Source organism: Zosterops lateralis (assembly GCF_965231275.1).
Source record: "Zosterops lateralis genome assembly, chromosome: 18".
NCBI classification, from domain to species: domain Eukaryota; kingdom Metazoa; phylum Chordata; class Aves; order Passeriformes; family Zosteropidae; genus Zosterops; species Zosterops lateralis.
This window is the reverse complement of record NC_139778.1, coordinates 1,409,042-1,428,975: the sequence shown is the minus strand read 5'-3', so window position 1 is coordinate 1,428,975 and position 19,934 is coordinate 1,409,042. Positions and strand designations below refer to the sequence as shown.

Here is a 19,934-nt window from a genome sequence, read left to right as displayed (position 1 = left end):
CAAGTTACAGAGCAGTCAGTAAAAACTTGACCACTATAAAAAGTCAAAATAGTAATTTCAAACTCCATTCAGATTTTTGTATTCCAGCTTGCTCTGTGCAGCCACAGCAGCACAAGGAATGCCAAGGAATTCTGCAGTAGCCAGGCTCCAGTGTACCTGTTTGCTTCCTTGATGCAAACAGAGCATTACAAAGAAACTGAAACAGGTAACAAATGGTGCTTGCAAGTCCTCAGTGATTCCCTCAAAGTTGCTGTCAGTCTAAGTGGGTTTTACAGGATCAGCATAAACATTGGCTTCAAGCTTTTTTTAAAAAAATATTATATAATGAAAATTTTAATAATTGTATGTACTTAGGATGTTCAAAACAATGTTGAGTAATTTGGAAATAGTTGGCAATTGCTATGTGAAATTCAGTATATATTGAGTACCAAGTCACATATAGAAAGGAAAACAAAATGGGCTGGTTCCGAGGTCAAATATTAAGATTTATTTTACATATGCAGGACTTCTATTCTCCCTCAACCTATCAATCATGGGGACAGACTTTCCAGGGAAGTGGTGGAGTCATCATCCCTGGAAGTGTTCAAAAAACATGTGGATATGGCACTTGAGGACATGGTTTATTGGTGAGTGTGGTGATGGGTGGACTGGATGATGTTAGAGGCCTTTTCCAACCATAACAATCCTACATTTCCCTGGATTCCTAAAGGAACATGCACAGCTGGAGGCACTCAGGACTGGGGTCAGCAGCTGTGCTTCAGGAGTGCTTTGGGTGATTTTCTCCTGCCGGGACGCAGAGGGGACCATGACCCTGCTCCAGCTGTGCCCAGGCCCGTGTCCTGAGACTCCAGCCATGACCAGCAGGGCCATAGCACAGAATCACAGAATCACAGAACCACAGAATCACAGAATCACAGAATCACAGAATGTGTAGGTTGGAAGAGACCTCCAAGATCATCGAGTCCAACACCACCACCACCACCTCAATTTGACTATGGCACCAAGTGCCACATCCAGTCTTTTTTTAAACACATCCAGGGCTGGTGACTCCACCACCTCCCTGTGCAGATCATCCCAGTACTTTATTACTTTTTCCATGAATATTTTTTTCCCTAATATCCAACCTATATTTCCCTTGGCTCAGCTTGAGACTGTGGCCTCTTGTTCTGTAAGTTACTGTCTGATGAGTGACCAACCCCAGCTGTCTACAACCACTCTTCAGGAAGTTGTAGAGGGTGATAAGGTCATTTCTGAGTGTCCATTTCTCCATTGTGTGTCCCTGCGCTCTGACACCGCCCTGGGCCGGACACTCATGACAGGTTACCCTTGGCAGTGGCACCACAGGGAGCTGGACACCATCTGTGGGGCATCTGGTGGCCCTCAGGCGGAGCCACACGAGGCTGTGGTGTTTGGGGGTTCCGGTGTTTGGTCGTTGCGGTGTTTCTCGGCTGTTCCCGGTGCTGTCCGGTCTGTCCCCGGTGCTGTCCGCTCTGCCCGGGCTGAGGCGCCCTCAGGGAGCGGAGCGCGGCGGGCTCGGCCCGCGCGGTGCATTGTGGGCAGCGCCAGCCAGCGCCGCCATTTTGTCTCCGCCAGGCGCGGCGCGGGCGGTCGGGGCCAGGCGGCCGCGCTCCTCTGCCCAGCCCAGCCCTGCCCAGCCCAGCCCCGGGGGTCCGGCCCGCTGCTCACCATGATATCGGCCGCCCAGCTCCTCGATGAGCTTATGGGCCGGGACAGAAACCTGGCCCCGGATGAAAAGCGCAGCAACGTGCGGTGGGACCACGAGAGCGTGAGTGCAGCGCGGCCGCCCCTCTCCTCCCTCCTTTTTTTTTTTTGCGCGTGGCCGGGGGTTTGTCGGAGCGGCGTGGGCGGCTTCTCTCGGCCGGGGGCAGCTCCGGGGAGGGGAGAAGGAGGGAAGGGGTGAGAGCGGGGGTTCAGCGTGGTCTGTCCGTGCTGGGCCCCGCATGGCGGCCTGGGCTGGGCCTGGCCCTGCGAGGGAGCGGCGCCGAGTCTCACCGAGCAGGAGCAGGAGGAGGAGGAGGAAGATCTTCCACAGCCCGGCTGTTGTTGGGCCGCAGGAGGGACAGCCCCGGTGTTTGGGGGGCTGCGGGGAAAGGCTGTGCCCGCCTAACGGGGTCGCCGTTAACGGGAACGGGCCTTTCCGGAGGGTTTGTTGTGGCAGAGTCTCCCGTAGTGAAACACAAAAATAAAGCGGCGGGGCGGTTAAAGGGATTCAACACTTCTGAGTAGAAGAGGCATGAGACAGATGTTGTAGTTTGGGAGATCAATGCCTCTGGATCTCTCCCTGAGAGTGGTGGGAGGGGAGGGAAAAGGGGACGTGCGTACCGACTTCAATGTCTGGGGGTTGTAACTACAAGGAAAAAACATAAGACTGGAAAGCGAGGTTGAGAAAAGCTGGATTCTTTCCTTATTCTTTCCTTATTTCCTCACTCAGAGGAATCTGCTTGGGAGTGGAGGGACTGACACTAACCTAAACAAGACTGTTGTTTAGGAGTACTTACATACTCCTGTTAATGCGGTGTTCATTCATTTTGTCCAGTTAATAGCCCAAATAAAACGACGTTGTTGTTGTTAATATTGTTGTTGTTATTGTTATTATTAATTGGGGTTTCTCCACCCCAATGATGAGTTAGTTTTGGCTGTAGTTGAGTTGTAAAGTTATTTGAGGAGAACTCAGTGGAACCTACAGAGTTCCTATAGCTGCTGCTTTGGGAGAGATCAACACCCGATGAATTTTAAATTTTATTTCTCCCCTTCATGATAACTTTTTTTAGTTATGGCATATGTTAAAAGCAAGTGTCACAGTTGCAATAATTTATCACTTAAATGATAGATATTTCTGTGGTTTTAGCGGCACAAAGCGTTCAGCTCCTCCCCCCTTCGCATTTGCTTAGGATGTTGTTTATTTGGGAGGAGGGAGAAATGCTTGGGTTTGGCTGTTCTAAATAGCATCTTAATCAATGACATCTCATATTTTTATATGGGATTTAAGTCATTATAAGAGAGGATCATACTTGTTTGAATTTGAATTAGTGGAATTTGCATGATCTAAGGACCATTACCTGTCTTACATTTTTCCAGTGTGAGGAACCACTTCCTCCCTTGAAGAATCTGCTCTATAGGTCAGCAGTGCACATCAGGAAGTTTTCATGACTTTATGTGTTTCTAGACTTACTTTATTAAGACAATAATTCAGTTAGGTATTTTCATTTGGTTGTGAATTAAAAAAAAAGGAGCAGTTAGATGAAATATATGAAATACAAGGTGAATGGCTTGAGCCATGTTGGTCCAGGTAGAACAAATAAGGGGATTAGTTTGGTTTATTAATTTCATTGAGAAAGACTTCTTTCCTTGGTTGATTTTTTTTTTTTCATCAGTTTTGGACATAGAAGATTATCACAAGAAGCTCATCTATATTTTGCTTATCATTTGGAGATTGCCTGGATGTGGCTGTCAAACTGGAAGGTGCAGGGAAATACAAGGTGGAAGTGGAAAGTGTGGAAGCAGAGGGTGCCATAGCTCAGTGTGATTTATTTGCTACATGTTGATTATATATTATAAAAGCTTTTGTAGAGCTTAAGGTTCTTACTTTTGAAACTTTGACATTATTAAAGCCTTTAATCTTTAAAAATTGGAATCCCACGTGTGGTGTATTTCAGTGTGATGGCATGTCCTTAGGTGATCAGTCCTGGCTTTGTTTTGTGTGCAGGAGGAAGTCACTAGTATCATGTATTACAGTCATCTCTGTAGAGAAGTTGTGTTTCTTTATTGATTCACCTTCCTGCTTTAATGTGCCACCTGCACAGAGCCAGTTCTTACGGAAACAGGGATTGCATAAGAGTTCTGAGGCTGCCCCTGCTCCCTCTAAGGTTTGGAATTTTGATGTTTCTTCAAGACAAACTCAGGGTTTTCAGAAATTGGAGAGGCGTGAAGAGCTGTTAGAGACAAATGGCTGTGAGCACTCATCTGTGATAATGCAGTTTCTCAGAATGCAGGTTTGTGTTCAGAGTACGATGGGATGGTTTTAGCTGTTTATGATGCGTTGTGCTTTCACTTTTATAACGCCAGCAATCTAAACTGCTTTGTGTCTGAGGTAGAATTTGAGGATTTAATCCTCCAGGGGATGGAGGGAGAGGACCTAGCCTTCCATTACCAATACTCTTGTAAAAACAAATAACATTTGTCTTTAAGAGTGGGCTCGGAGAAGGGCTGATGTTTGTTTGGGTTTGGGTGGGCGGCATTGCTCTTAAAATGTCTGCTGCATGTGAACTCTTAATGGATTCAAAGAACTCAGCTGTGAGAAGGAATTTACTAGTTTTTGATGTGTAAGACACAGTCTGCTGGATTTTATTCTCAGCCTTTTCACTAGGAATTGTCTGCCTAAAGGAATTTGCTTATGTGATTGTTTATTACTGTTAGAGAGGGGCTTCTCCATCAGTAAATAAATTTCCTGCAGAGGAGAAACATGTTAATGTAGAAGCATTAACAACATAGAGCTGTCAATAGCTTCTTTATATGGGAAAGCTTTGAACTGCTTCCCAAACTACAACTGAGCTTGCAATTCTAGCTGATAACTTCGTGGACTGGGATGTAAAGGATACAACAGATTTCAGTTACTGCAACTTTTGGCTATAACTATTAGTTCATAAAAAGAGGATTTTCCTAGTAGTACTGTTACATAATAATAATTTTAATTCTTTCTGGTTTTCATTGAAGATGGGTTGTTTTGTTTTGTCTAATTACTTTTCCTTTGCTTCTTTTGTTACTACCGGTTTCTAAACTGTTACAGGCCAGTTTGCCTAATTTTTTTGGTTGATAGAAGATACTCTATAACCCTTTTAACAGTGTGGTATGGTCAGGCTGTCATTACTGTGCTCTCTGTGTCTTAGGAAATTGTCTAATCCATCTGTGAAATCCTTATACCTGGATGTGAGTATGAGAAAATGGAAGAAGAAGAGAATGTGTAGGGAAATTACAATTCTGTGGAGTAGTACAGAAATCCATCCCAGAAACTGTTCCTTTGAGGCAACTCTGTAGTAAAACAAGGGAGATCACAACTTTCAGAAAAGAGCAGATTCTGAAACCAGATTTTGTCCAATAACTTTCTCCTTTGAGGGCAAAAAAAAAAAGTCATTTCACACGTTTTGTTACCTATTCTTGGTAAATTGCTTTAGATAGGTACCAGTGTCCAAACCTGAGTCATGGGAGAAGTATTCAAATTACATAATAAAAGATTTGTTTGTTTGTGTTTCTTGTCCATGGTTTAATAGAAAGCCTGATTGTTTTCCTGAGGAATCTCTAAAGCAGTCAGTAGAGTTTGAACTTCTGGAGCCTGATTTGCAGTCTGGCAGTTAGCTTGGAAATCTAAATCAGGCTGACCAAAATAAATCAATTTGATCAACGGGTATCACAGGCTTTTTAGTGAGGTGCCAAAAATTAAAAGCTGATGTCATGTAAAGGAGATGCTGGAACATCCAGGCTGGTTTTGGATTTACACCTTAATTAATGGCAGTGGGAAGGGTCTAGTGAAAAGTTTACTATTTAAGATTGTTTGTGAAGTTAGGGATGAAAGTATTTCTGATTCTACCCTTATGGCTGTTCTGATGGATAGACAGGAGATAATTGTGTGTTACAAACTTGAGGAACTGACCAACTTGACTGGCTAAGCCCATTTTCATGGCTGAGGGTGAATAATCTTTTAAACAAAAGCTGATTTTATCCCATCATATGTTAAGTATTTACTAAGTATTCACTTAGTGCTGCCAGGAAATATGAAGGTAGAGGTTGTGTAAAGTTTTTAGAAATTTCACTATGTTCAAAAGAAACTTTATCACTTTTTAGAAATAGAAATAAAAGCAATTACATAAAATTTTCAATTCAGGAGACAAAAAATGATGCCTGTTTCTTTTCTTCTCTGTCAGGTTTGCAAATATTACCTTTGTGGCTTTTGTCCAGCTGAATTATTTACAAATACCCGTTCTGATTTAGGTAAGTTTATAAGTCATGACATTTTTATTCACTTAAATGTATTTACAGTTGAGCTTTTGTTAGCAAACTATGTTTTTAATGTTTATAAACGACATTAATTGCTCAGTCAAAACACTTTAAAAAAAATTCATTTCAAGGGTTACCAGTGATACAGTGTGCTGAAAGTAATATTTATTTCAGATCCTACTTTGTCTAAGTGAAAAAACTTATTTTTTTTTATTATTATTATGTATTTTAAATTACTGGTGTGGGATGCTTTTCTCCTGCTCAAGTATCAGTGTCTAGTTTGTGCTGTTCTACCTGGGCAGGGTTTTAACCTATTTTTGTGTGAATACACATTGTTGAGCTGCTTTACTTTAGAGACTCACTCACTGTAATAGTTACTTCTGAAGACCAGCTATAAATTACTGATAGTTTTCAGGTGATGGCTACGTGTAGCATGTAGTTTGGAGATGATAATTTAGCAAAACCAGCCTTTTTGTCCCAGTGTTAGTTTCTAAGTCTATTGAAGAGTTTGAGAGTCTGGGGAAGGTGAGGAATTTTAACACAGCCACCTTCATGAACTCCTAATGAGCACATACCTCCTAATTTACTCCCAAAATCTATGTTTTAAGTAGCCAGTGTGCTGCAGAGAGCCCTGGAAATAGAAAGTGCCTGATAAAATTACCCTTCATATGGAATTTTTCTTTTATTTTTTGTTATTTTTTTTAATATTATTTTTTAAGCCCAGGTATTTAGGATATTACATTGTTTGTTTGTATTTACTGATGTAAAACTCGATCTGGAAATTCTTATTTTTTATGAAGACTTTGTATGTAAAGTCTCTTTTGGTTTTACAATTAATAAATGATGTTGGCATTCTTTGTCTTTAATGTATCTCTCAAGCTCCAGGCAAAGGAAGCAGAAAGGCAGAAGCATAAAAGTCCTTGTGAAATGTTTATAGCCCTTTTCTGTCTTGGTGGAATATGAATACAACATTTAGGGATGCAAACTTAAGTTTTTTGTGTTGTCTTCTTAGGTCCTTGTGAAAAAATTCACGATGAAAATCTACGCAAACAGTAAGTTTGTTGTTTGATACATTAAAGCAAATAGTGTTCCTGGTATCTTTGGGATTTGTTAATAGCAATCCAAACATTACCGATTACTTGCTCTTTTTATTTGCATAAATCTATTTAAATAAAAAAAATGAAATTTATAATATTTATTATAGTTTATTATTTAAATATATAATATTCTCTTACTGCGAACAACAATTTTTGATACTGTGTGTCTTGTTACTTAGTTTTCATCTGTTCCAGATTGATGTGAGGTCTCATTTGCAAATCTTCTCTCAGGTACGAGAAGAGCTCTCGCTTTATGAAGGTTGGCTACGAGAGGGATTTCCTGCGCTACCTGCAGAGCCTCCTGGCAGAGGTGGAGCGCAGGATCCGCAGGGGCCACGCTCGCCTGGCACTGTCACAGAACCAACAGTCCTCTGGGGTGAGTCTGCCACAGGCACTGGGGCAGCTTTTCCTCTAGATAGCATCCTCAGGCTCTTATCTATCCAGGTAAAACTGACTGTTATCCAGAAGATTCCTCATCAGTAAGATTTTTCACCTCTTGGCCTGCAGATTGTGTCTAGTATTAATGGACAAGCCTGTAGCAATTTTTCCGTGGATGGCAGGGACAAGGAACTTTGCAGAGCTGAGATGTTCTAGAAACACGTGGCTTTATTATTACAAGGGTCGTGGGTAAAAAGGGCTTTGCTTTCAGCCACCAGCCTGGGCTGGAGCAAAGCCCTAAAGAGAGACTGTGGAGAGAGATATATAGAAGAGAGCTCAGGGGTAAAAACGGGGCAGGAGCAGGGGAAAAACGTGGGGAGAAAACAGGAGCAAGTGAGGTGAGAGAGAGGAGAGGGGATGGGCCAGAAGAGGTGAGGGAAGAGGGGTGAGAGGGCCAGAGGAGAGGGTAGGAGACCCAGGAGGGGAGAGAGGTAAGGGAAAAATGTAGGAGAGCCAGGACTAGAGAAGAGAGGAGTGGAGAAGAGAGAAGAAGAGGACAATCCTCTTGTTACAATACATTAAAGCTCTTTTTGTGTTGAATATTCTAATTTACAGTGTCCAACCAGTGTGAGATACAAAACCTACAAACTTTGCATGCAGCCTATAAGAACTACTACATTACCATGTCATTTTATATTCTAAACTCTCTAGACTTCTTTCTTATGCACTTGTTCCCTGATGCCTCTGCCAAGGTGGAAAGGCAACATTCTTGTCTTTTTGTCAGCTCATCCCCATCTTCCTGCCTGCCATGCTCACATCTTGAAAGTGGCTTTCATTCCTGTTTCACTCAGGTTTTACATCTACAGTATTTCTTACCATGCAGTCATATTCATAAGTCCTTCCTGTCCCTTCTTTCCCAACACAAGCCAAGTGACTCCACAGTCAGCAAGAGCTCTCTCTGTTCTCTTGTTTCCTCAGAATGAGTGTCTGTTCTCTACCTGTCAGGTGTTGTCTTTACCCTGACAACCTCAGTTTACTTTCCTCCCTCCCTGCACTAGCTGTGTCTTGTCCCCTGATGGATTTGGAGCAGTGACTGTGAGCTTTGTGACTGCCAGGACAGCTCTGCTCCTTTCTGCTGCCCCACCTCAGTGTTCTGTGCAAAGTCCAGTTGCTTCAGAAGGAGCTGTGGAAAGAATCCACTCAAGAGATACAACTTGTGGAGCAGAGCAGAGGTGGGAGGGCAGCAATTAGTCTAATCTGGCCAGCCTACAGAGAGGGCACTGCTGACAAATACATCTTTGAAGTGAGATTGTTTTTGCATTTTACGCTCAAAATTTGAAATTCAAAGCCCACAGAACTTCTAAGACATACTCGAATGTCTGCAAAGATATGTAGTAGCGGCATGGGAGTGTCAGAGTTTAAAGTTAGGACTTTGAATACAGTTTTCTTACCTTTTATGGGCTAGGACCTTGAACATTTTTGTTGATTTGGGAGGAATTAGTGTGACTAGAATTAACAAGGGTGGAGTAAATGGTGTCGATGAGTGTTTTCTATTAGATCAGACTATTATTAATAGCTTCTCATGGGAGAAGAGGCCAGGGGGAGGTTATTCCTAAAGCATGTCTAGAATATGGAGAAACAGGCATTTGTGAGTTTAAGCTATTTTAACAAAAGAAGAAAAAAAAACAGCAAGGAAAGAAAAAAACCCACCTCACTCTTGTTTTGCAGGGAGCAGGACCTACTGGTAAAAATGAGGAGAAGATTCAGGTGTTAACTGACAAAATCGATGTACTGCTTCAACAGGTGAGGGTTTTTCAACCCCCATAAGGGACATCTCTTGCTTTTGTTACTTGATCAAAAATTAAACTTTTTAATTTTTTTATTGCCTTTTAGATTGAAGAATTAGGTTCAGAAGGAAAGGTGGAAGAAGCACAAGGAATGATGAAACTCGTTGAACAGTTAAAGGAAGAGAGAGAACTGCTGAGGTCTACAACTTCAGTAAGTAATGTGTTCATAGTTCTGTGTGGCGTATCAAAATGTGGAGCACAGTGCATTCTGATTAACCTTGTCCTTCCACTGAAGGCATGCAAGGTCTGTGCAGAATTTATTACATAGTAACAGGACATTCGGCTTTGTTAATCCACTGTGTTGATTAGGCATTCTGCCTTGAGAGTGGGTTTCCTGCACACAAATTATGAAATTATTCACCCAGCAGTCTTGGAGGAGAGCTTGCACCTTCCTCGAGGTGAGGGCTCAGTTAAACTTCGCCCTGTAGCCTCTGCAATACAATTCTACTGAACTACCAGTGTGATTGTTACAGAAAGCCCTTGAGTCAGGGCTGTGACTAGAGATAGGTATTTATCTGACTCTGGGAGCTACAGAAGCCAGAGGACTTAAGTATCAAGTTCCTTTTAATAAAAAGGAGCTTAAGTTTAAAGAATTTTTTTTAGTGTTTAATGAAATGCTCAAATTCAGATTCTTGTTTTATTTTTGAGAGCTCATAAATGTTGCAGGCAGAGTGTTTATATCCATACTGTATGATTCATGAACATTGCACAGCAATAATCACCTGAGTATGTTGAAATTTCAGTGTGTTTCTCATGTCTGTTGAAACAGTGGTTTAATTTGACCACCATGCTTTTAAATAGAGGCCAGTATTTCTTTTTATTTTTCTTCATGGTTTATTCTAGCCTTTTGATTCCTTGAGGTATATTCCATGGTAGTTCTGCAGCTCCTGGCATTTCAGTTGATGAGAAAGAAATCTTAAAACTTCAAAAGAAAGCTTTAAAAGAAAAACTTTAATTTTTCCTGATATTGCAAGGAAGTTGCAGATACGACTGTGTATGTGTTAATGCAGTGAGTAATGGTTCTGTGATTTCTCATGGACTCCTTCCATGTGGGAATGAGCATAGGGTTGTCTCTTTTCTCCTTAATTACCATGATGGGGTGCAGTGCTCCAAAGACAAAGCTGGCAGATATGATTTTAACTTTCTGTAGAGCCTGGGATTTGACAACAGTAACATAGAGTTACAAACCTCTTCACTGATTAAAACTTTTCTTTCGCCTTACCAAATATTCTTCTTTTTCAGACAATTGAGAGCTTTGCAGCCCAGGAAAAACAAATGGAAGTTTGTGAAGTTTGTGGAGCCTTTTTAATTGTAGGAGATGCACAGTCCAGGGTAGATGACCACTTGATGGGAAAGCAGCACATGGGTTATGCCAAAATAAAAGCTACTGTAGAAGATTTAAAAGTAAGTATTTCTTCCAGGTATTGAAATGAAAAATGCTTGGAGGCTTCGTAATGTACATAAAAAGCTGTCCAGTGGATTTTCTCAAGAGGGTGAAACACTCCAAGAGATGGAATCCTGCACTGTGCTTTCACTGATGTAATTTGTTGTGACATTAGATAACAAGCTAAGGTGTTGATTCAGGTGGGAATTTTTGTGGCCTTTTTAAAGAAATGTAGTGTGGCCTCTCCTCTTGTGATAGTGACAAGCAAAAGAAAATTCTGCAAGACAAAGGATTTTCATTTCAAGGATTTTAGGAAGCACTGTTGTTTGTTTGGAAAATAACGTTGAAGTATTTTAAAAGTAGGCTTTTACGCCCTCAGAATCGGTAAGTTTAAGTATCTTGAGTAATCCTCATTTCTTCCTGTGAACTTGTTTTTTAAGGAAAAATTACGAAAAAGAACAGAAGAGCCCGACCGTGATGAAAGGTTGAAAAAAGAGAAACTAGAACGGGAAGAGAGGGAGAAGGAGAGGGAGCGGGAAAGAGAAGAGCGGGAACGGAAGAGACGACGTGAAGAGGAAGAGAAGGAAAAGGAGAGGGCCCGTGACAGGGAGAGGCGTAAAAGGAGCCGCTCACGGAGCCGGCATTCCAGCAGGACATCTGACAGGAGGTGCAGCCGCTCACGAGACCACAAAAGGTCAAGAAGCAGAGAAAGAAGGCGAAGCAGGTGCTGCCTTTGTGTGTGTCTGTGTTGTCTCTTAAGTATTTTCATGTAATTTTCCAAAAGGTAAAAATCTTTTTGGAGATTTGGTCTGTCAGCCTGAGTCACACCACTGATCCATTAGCTTTGCTTGGGCTTTGGCTCTTAAGTGAAGATGCACCTTACTGGTTCTAAGGAAAAGCAAGTTTTTGATGAATGTCACTGTCATTTCTCCATTTTTGGAAGATGGCACCATAGTGGTGGAAGTAGCTTAATGAGGGAGCTTTCAGCAGACCAAGAATGCTCCCAAAAATAGGGTCTTGTTTCTTTCTTCAGTTCCTTTATTTCATGGTGGTAGATAATTTTAAGCTGTGTAGGTAAGTGTGTCAGTAAATGAAGAGGGCAATAGAAACTAGTTCTTACGTATTGGGAAATATGCAGTATGTTAAGATTGGATTTCTGCAGGTAATCACTGTATTTAAAAGTACTGCTGTTCTACTGTTTTATATTCTGAGTTAGAAAACAGCAGCTGAGATTTACATTTTTGAAATTCTCTGTAAATGTTAAGGAGTCGTGACCGGAGGAGAAGCAGAAGCCATGATAGATCAGAAAGGAAACACAGGTCTCGTAGTAGGGACAGGAGACGGTCAAAAAGCCGGGATCGGAAATCCTACAAGCACAGAAGCAAAAGCAGAGAGAGAGAACAAGACAGGAAGTCAAAAGAAAAAGGTACGTTTGTATAAAGACTGAGTTCTTAGCAAGTTCTGAAACTAATCTTGTCGTAGAGTCTCAAAAGCTGTTAGCCTTTCAGTGAGCGACTGGAAGTTCTTGGTACCACATCAGGCCTGGTTCTGAAGGCTGTGTGTGTTGCTGTAGCAATTTGAGGCATTTTGTTCCTTTTTTTACTGTTACTGCACATGTGTGCATGTGTCCTTCTCTTACCTGTTGCACTTTGTCTGCAGAGGAAACGTGCAAAGATTTTTATATATTTTAATAACCGTTTACCTTTAGAAAAACATAAGTCTGTAATCATTTCCTAAGAGTGAATGTCTTATATTCTTACTCTTAGTGGATATTTGCAATTACCCTTTGCAGCACATGTTTTGTGGGAGATTGGTACCTGGCTTCTCACCTGTACCATGTATTACTTCTCAACACTATCATATTTCCTTTATTATCCTTTTAACAGTGCTTTTAAGTGTTTTTTTTTTCCCAATCTATAAATGCAGTGCAAGATAAATATTGCAGAATCTGTGATGCTCTAAATGACAATTTATGCCTTCTCCCCAGTCTCCTGCTTTCCCCCCCACACCTTTCTCCCTTTTTTTTTTTGGTTTGTGTTTTTTTGTTTGTTGTTTAAACAAAGTGAGTTTTCCTTTGTCAGTATCCAGGTGAGTCTCAAGGGAAAGTTGTGTTAGTCCTTGGAACAGTTTTGTAGCTGTCCATGCCATGTAGCACAGCATTCCTGGTGACTCACTGCTTCACCAGAGGCTGAGGCTCAAAAACTTTAAATAGGATTACAAAGAGCTACAGTGAGAGCGCTGTAGATTCACATTTTGTGAGAAGATGCTAATTCACTGTTATTGCTAAATTTCCCCCTTTAAAAGTCTTTTGGAACTTCTGTAGGAACGTAATGCTTCTGGCTCTGGTGGGGAGCTGACTAATGGCAAGTCTGAAACAGCCACCCCACTTCATGGGCTGATCATCAGTAATGGATGAAACAATTGTGTTTCTAAGGTACTCTAGAGGTTCTCTGGAATGAAAGGTGCTCTGTGCATGTGTCTGGGTTGCATAGGCCTGTCTGCTTGACCCTTCTCTGTACTTATCCAGTGGATTGGTTGCCAAAATGTTGGTAATGCTTCATGTGTTTCTCTTCCCTGACTTCCTGAGACCGTTTCAGTTATTCTGGTTTATACTGTGGGGCATCTTTAGTATTGATTCTTCTCTCATTTTCCTTTGCCGTGTAAGAGAGTGGGTTTTGTTGCTTGCTCATTGGCAGTGGAAATGATGTGCAGGCTTTAAACTCAGATTCAGTGCTGTAGCCTGTACTGTCCATTTGTTACTATTCCTACCTGATACTGTGCCTTTTTTGCCTGCTTTATGAACAGATTTCTGGTACTTGGTCAAGAATGTCCTGTTCTCCTGAATGTGTGTATCTATGCATATAAATAACTGTTTTCTTATTTATTCAAATTTGGTCTGGTTTTGAGCTTTTCAGTTCTTTCCTTAATCTTCCCATAAATAGAGGAGCTAGTGAACTTTCTTCAGCATCTCAAGTATTTTTAGTTTTAACTTGACTGATTTCCTTGCTGGCTGTTTTATTTGCTGCTTGCTACTTTCTTCCACCAGAAATGAGAACAGTGAGGTGATGCTATGAGCTGCGATGAAAATCCCACCTGGGAAAATCAATTACTTTTTTTTGACAGTGCCATCTGTAAAAAAACACAAATAGGCCAGGACTGTAATGCTGAAGAAGTTCGTGATTTTTCCCTTTGTTGGGAAAATCCTTTAACAGAAAAAAATAGAGGAGGAGAGGAAGGAAAAAACCAAACTCAGTAGTAGTTAATAGGGCAACATTGAATTTCTGTGCTGAAGCTGTAAGCAAAATTGCATCCTCATATTTGCAATGTGGCACTGTAGGTAGGTAGTTAAGAAGAAAGCTTTAGAGATTCATATATTTGAAGTATGTGGCTTTTGCACAACGGTAATTTAAAAGTTAAGATTTAACTTAGTCCATTGGAAATCTTGGCTTCAGAATCTACTTGTCTTTATAGCCACCACTGATCTGCATTTGTAAACGTAAGCAGCAAAGGCTGTAACTACTCATGGTATTGCCTTTCCTATGGAAATCTCAGACTGCTTTATAAACGTGAATATTAACACCAAAAAAACCCCAAGGAAAGTTGCCCAAGACTTGTGTAGAATTGCACATTAAATTAGTGCCACACTTTGAAAATGCAGAAGTCCTGGCTTCTTGTTCAGTAAGATACTGTAGAAGATGGCAACCAAGGTTATAAGAAAAAAGTACGTGTGAAAATGGGGGCACTTGATTTGTGACTCAGATTTCAGGGTCAGGGATACCTTTGCTAAGGAAAGGAGCCACCAGCCATAAACACCAGCTAAACATTAGCTTAATATAAACCAGTAGAATGCACCTACTGTTCAAGTTAACAAACTTCAGAGCAGATGGAATAAATAGGGGGTTTTAATAAAAGAAAAATTATTTTCAAAGTATCTTCATTTTATGAAGGGTTAGTACTGGAACGGGCCTCTAGACCACTTTGGCTTGGCTCTCTATCTTCCCTAACCTGGATTGTGATACTTATGTAAAAATAATTATGATCATGTTTTAATGTTAGTGATTAAACCTCAGTAAATACTGCCAGAACAGCTCAGTAACACTGGGTATTATGTTTGATTTTCTGAACAGTAAAGCGCTTCACTTGGTCGTAATAAGAATTCTCACAAAACACATCTCAGTTGCCCACACAAACTCAATCAGAAAAATGTGTATGTGTTTAATCAGGAAGGAAAAGCAATATTATATGATTGTACCTAATAGGTCACAGCTGAAATATTACACTCAGTTTCAACAGCAAACTAATTTTATGTGCCTTCTCTCTTACTGATTAAAATACAGTGGAGGAACTTAACTTCTTGCAGATACTCTAGAGGTTGAAAAGTTATTGGGCTACTTGTTGAATACACTTCTTCAGTTCTGCTTGGCAAACTGGAGGTTTGCTATGGTAAACCTACTTTAATACTAAAATTTTAAGAAGAGTTTGATCTTTTCATACCACAGTTTATTAGTTTTTTTTAACCGTAAACAAAATTACCCTTCCTGACCACATTGAAGACACAAACAAGACACAACAAAACCCTGCACACTGCACATCCATAGGGCTATTAAGATCTGCCATATCTACATAGGACAGAAGATAAGATTATTGGACTGACTACTAGTCCTCTGCGGGGAAACAAGACTACTATTCCTCAGTGGATCCACGTGTGCACCGGAGATACCTTTAAGACACAAAAAGAAGACTTTTTAACAAGGTTAGTTAGAGTGCAATCTACCTGCCGAGTTGCCAAATCAAGGGCAGACAGACCCAAAGTGACTTTAGTCCTTCAGTGAGCTGGGTGACGTTGCCGTGTGCTTTCTCCAGGCACTGGATGTGCTGCTGCAGGTGAATCCTCACTCCTGGTGGTCATTAGGCAGTTGTCCTCACTTCTCTGTGAGGGCTTTATCCTGTCCTTTGGTAGTGTGTTATAAAACAAAGAAGTTGGGATGTCACTGCTCTTTTAAAGCTTAATTTCTTGCTTTGTCTCATGGAATATCAAAGTGTGTTATGCCGGTCTAGGTGATAATATTATTTAAAATAGCTTTTTCAGAGTGTTTGATCTGTGTGCTCCTGTGTTGGGGATGTATCTTATCTATTTATATTATTTATTTTGATTGCCCGGATAGCAGGGAATATTCAGAAAAAAGAGCATGAATGTTTTTCTGTATGATGACATCTGAGAGGTTGGTTTTTTGGATTTTTTTTTTCTCTCCAGAGTGTCTTTACTGATCAAGAGTTGAATATTATGGTGTGAAATAATACAGTAGGAATTGGTATTTTTTATTAAATTTGCAAATACTGAATTTACAGATGAGGCACGCAGCTCTAATACTGAATGTTTTTCTTCTCATGGAAATATTTTTACTTCTGGCTTCCTTCCTTCTTTGAAGATTGAATTTTTAGTGTAGCAAATGCTTCAGTGAGCTTCCCAATTATGGTGAAATTGTGGGCTCCTTCCCCCACGTCTTGCTGTTTCTTTGCCTTTGAAAAAAAAATTGCTTTTTATATATCTTCCAAGCTATCTCCCCAAGCCCTTTTAATGAGATGTTTATAAATGACTGTTGTTTTTATAAAATTCAGAATTAACAACACTGGCAAATGTGCGGCTTCACATTTAATTTCGGTTGTCAGTGATCTCCACCTTCAAAGCTGTCAGTGCTTAATATTGTTTCACAAAGGATTTGATAGTTTGAGATTGCTGGTTTTTAATTGGCAAGTATCAATTCCTTTGATTATGCAGTCAAGCATTGTCCCACCACTCTTTTCTGATTCTCTTTCAAGAACCAATATTAACAAGAATTATAAACCAAAGCAAGCCATACACAATCAGAAATCAAAACTTGGGGACCAGAAGAGTCCTGTAATAAGTAAGGAAGCCATGCACCATAATTACACATTTGCTTAACTTCTTTACCCCCAGTTTGTTCATTTTGACAGAGAGCTGAGTAGCTGCCTCTGTTAGGAGGTCTGACTTTTCTCCTCTTCCCCCACCCTCTACTGTCCCCTTCTACCTTTATTTTGTCCCCTCTCCATTCCAGCATGGTAGTCTGAAGCCTGTTTCTGTAACTTTTTGAATATTACTGCTATAGAAAGTAATTGTTCCATGTTGTATGCAATATATATCTCACATGTGCAATGTTTGTTTTTACTTTGAAATCCATGGTCAATGTCTTCTTTCATGGCAGAAAAGAGGGGATCTGATGATAAAAAAAGTAGTGTGAAGTCCAGTAGTCGAGAAAAACAGAGTGAAGACACAAAAACAGACTCGAAGGAGAGTGAGACTAAGAATGAGGTCAATGGGACCAATGAAGACATTAAATCTGAAGGTGACACTCAGTCCAATTAAAACTGATCTGATATGACCTCAGATCAGACAGAGGTAAGTGCATTATTTCAAACTTTGATTAGGGCTTTTTGTTACTGTTTAACAGTGCAGCGTAAGTATGCACAGATGAAGATGGAACTAAGTCAAGTAAGAAGAGAAACTAAAGCACCTTCTGAAGGAAATGACAGTGTAGTCCTGCAAAACATTTTGAGGTACATTGTTTTGTCTCAGCTATTTTGTAGCAGACTCGTGCCCCCATTAGTGTGCCTCTTTGGGACATATTTGTAATATAGTCACCATAGAAAAATTAATTATCCTTTTTTTTAATTTTAGGGATTTTGTTATCGTTTTTTTTTAAAAAAAAAGTTGAACTGGTTTTGTATTTAAGTCCATATTGTGTTGGTACATTGGCAGAAACTTTTGCTTAAATATTTAATATTTGAGGCACATGTTGGACTACTTTGTTTTCTTATAAACTGCTAGTATTTCTTTGTCAAGGATGTTTCTAGTTTTTTTGCTTTATTGCCTTGCATTCTAATGCAGTTTGTTCTGTAACTCGAGAGCCAGTAGCATTGGATTGATGGAAGTGTAGGGTTTATGAATTATTGCAGCTGACTACCATACCTCACACAGCGTTGGTGTTGTGAGCGGCCCATGAAAAGCCAAATTAAAAATCAAGGATTCAGTCAAACTAAGCAGGTACTCATGCCAGGTACTCCTTTCTCTACCCACATCCATGTTTGAATGCTGTTGCCTGTAATCTTTAAGCTTACTGTTGTGTTTTTGATTTTGAAGCTAGTGAAAAGGACTTTTTTTGTGTATTGTGTGAATACTGTAAATCTGATGTTAACAGAATGGAATTTTCTTTCAACTGTGTGTAGGGATGCAGTGCTGCCCAGAATTAGATATCTTTAAAGAGTTTAAAATGCAATAAACACTACATAATATTCGCCTTGTTACTTTCAATGCAATTCAAGTCTTTAAGAGGTATGTGCTTAATATTTCCTACTGTGTAGGAGACTTTGCAGTCAGCCATAGCACAGAACTGTGGAATGGCTGGTAACAGGCTTGTAAGGCAGATGTAAATGCAGAGACAGATGCCACCAAATGATGGCAGTGTTGATGGCAGGGATGTATGCTGGAAACTGTGGGAAATGAAGCAGCTAAGCAATAGAGCAATTACAATACTGTATTGAAAGGACAACTGGAAGTTTTTTCCCCACTCTTGACGTAGCTTTCTTACAGAAGGTCTTTAGTTGTATTCCTGAAATAAGGAACTAACAGTGGAGATGACAGCTGATAAATGAGCTTCTTGCAATGTAATTTGTTACTGTAGTTGCATTATGTATGCTAGGAACTCTTAAAACATTTAATGTTGGTATTAAACCATTAATGCTACATCATTGCTTCTAAAGCCAGTCATGTTCAATGGTGATGTTTTTGTAGAGTTAAGATGACAGCTAACAACTGGGTGAGTGTATAGGAATGGTGAACAAAATGCTCCTAATGCTGTCTAATCGTCTGTTCTCCCAAAATTTTGCATTATAGGACTACTACATGAGGAGTCAGTGAAGACAGCAGAAGACAGCTTAAACTGAAGATCTGCTTTAAAATGAGGTGAAAGAAAGCTGTAGTGGCGTAGAAAAATATAAAGTTGAGTTAGAATTTTTTTTTTTTATAAAATTTAATTCAGGACTGGTGTTTCCTCCCAGAGTTCAGAAAGATGTGTTGATAATAGCACATATGCTACTGAGAATATAAGTCCTGTATCCTTTTTTTTTCTTTAAGACTTTTTAAGATAAGAAACCAACATAACCTGAACACATGGCTTGCTCAGTGTTTAATTGCAAGTTTTCATTCTTGGACTTCAAAACACAAGAATAAATGTTTAGTATTTGTGTGAATCGAACTAAAATGAATCCCATTTTTACAACTAAGCAGTTCCTAGCTTCTTGATATATGAGAAATGGAAATAAAGTATCTTTGAATTTCTGTTACAAATTTGATTGTCTCTGTCATTGAACATTTAATATTAAATAAGCTTCTTTCCTGATAAATTACTCATGTCTTCAAGCTTAGTTCATTAATTTGGATGCTTAGTTATTCTGTACTGTTTGTGGGTTTGGGTTTGTTCAGTGCCAGTCAGGATTTAATTTCAGGCTCACTTTTGCAGCAGTTAGAGGCTGTTGGCTTCAGTCTTTTTTTAGGTGTTAAAAATGTACTGGCCTATGATTTTTCAAAGTTGCATTAAAATTTTAAGTGTCCTGTCCACTTCTTCTTCACTACACCCCACCCTGAAAAAGGAAGAGATCAAGGTACTTGAAATGACTGATACTTTATTATAAGTGAAGAGTAGCAATGTCAGTTCAGTACAAGTCTGTAGTGCAAACAAAAGTTGTCTTTGGAAGAACATTAAGTTTTGTAAACTTAATCTCAGTTGTCATTCCAACAGTTTATTGTTCAAAGAAAAAGCCCAACAAAATCCAGTTAACATAACTAGTGTGCCTTAGAGTTTATCAAACTGCATAAAACATACAAAAATATTTCTCTGAATGCATAGATTTACTGTTATTACAGTCATATTATGAGAAGAGTTTAAGTCTTAACACATTAACTGTTATTCTTGATGGAAACTAGAGAAATAAAACTTTTTAAACCAGCTGCCCTCTAGCAGAATGCTCAGTAATTAGTGGAGACAGTTCCTACACTGACTTCCTACATAAAGGAACTGGAAAGAAATTAGATACTCTTAATTAATTTTGAGCCATTTAACCACTGCTGTTTTTCAGACAGTTATTGCATATATTCTAAGTTAGCTTCCAAGCTGTGCTGGAAAGATAAATACACATTTG

The 19,934-nt window shown here is 39.9% G+C and overlaps 1 protein-coding gene across 6 annotated transcripts; it reads left to right on the top strand.

The window, feature by feature from the left end:
* The first annotated feature begins 1,626 nt into the window (after positions 1-1,626).
* Positions 1,627-19,126, top strand: LUC7L3 (LUC7 like 3 pre-mRNA splicing factor). Of its 6 annotated transcripts, none has more exons than XM_083874373.1 (12): positions 1,630-1,786; positions 5,940-6,006; positions 7,025-7,064; positions 7,341-7,485; positions 9,216-9,290; positions 9,381-9,485; positions 10,577-10,738; positions 11,159-11,442; positions 11,984-12,144; positions 16,943-17,083; positions 17,189-17,294; positions 17,716-19,122. In XM_083874373.1, exons 1-12 carry the CDS (start codon positions 1,688-1,690, stop codon positions 17,738-17,740), a joined length of 1,410 nt encoding a protein of 469 aa, XP_083730499.1. In that variant the 5' UTR covers positions 1,630-1,687; the 3' UTR covers positions 17,741-19,122. The 6 variants fall into 6 exon arrangements, with proteins under 6 accessions (XP_083730502.1, XP_083730503.1, XP_083730499.1 ...); XM_083874374.1 differs by having other exon boundaries at positions 18,631-19,115; XM_083874376.1 differs by lacking the exon at positions 16,943-17,083 and having other exon boundaries at positions 1,627-1,786; positions 17,716-19,126.
* The last annotated feature ends 808 nt before the right edge of the window (positions 19,127-19,934 follow it).

What these genes read in the sequence shown, in the direction of transcription:
- LUC7L3 (XM_083874372.1), top strand. Translation starts at nt 1,688, where the DNA reads ATGATATCGGCCGCCCAGCTCCTCGATGAGCTTATGGGCCGGGACAGA. An exon ending in GATGAAAATCTACGCAAACA is followed by an intron (nt 7,065 to 7,340) that starts GTAAGTTTGTTG and finishes ATCTTCTCTCAG; the next exon opens with GTACGAGAAGAGCTCTCGCT. An exon ending in TGCTGAGGTCTACAACTTCA is followed by an intron (nt 9,486 to 10,576) that starts GTAAGTAATGTG and finishes CTTCTTTTTCAG; the next exon opens with ACAATTGAGAGCTTTGCAGC.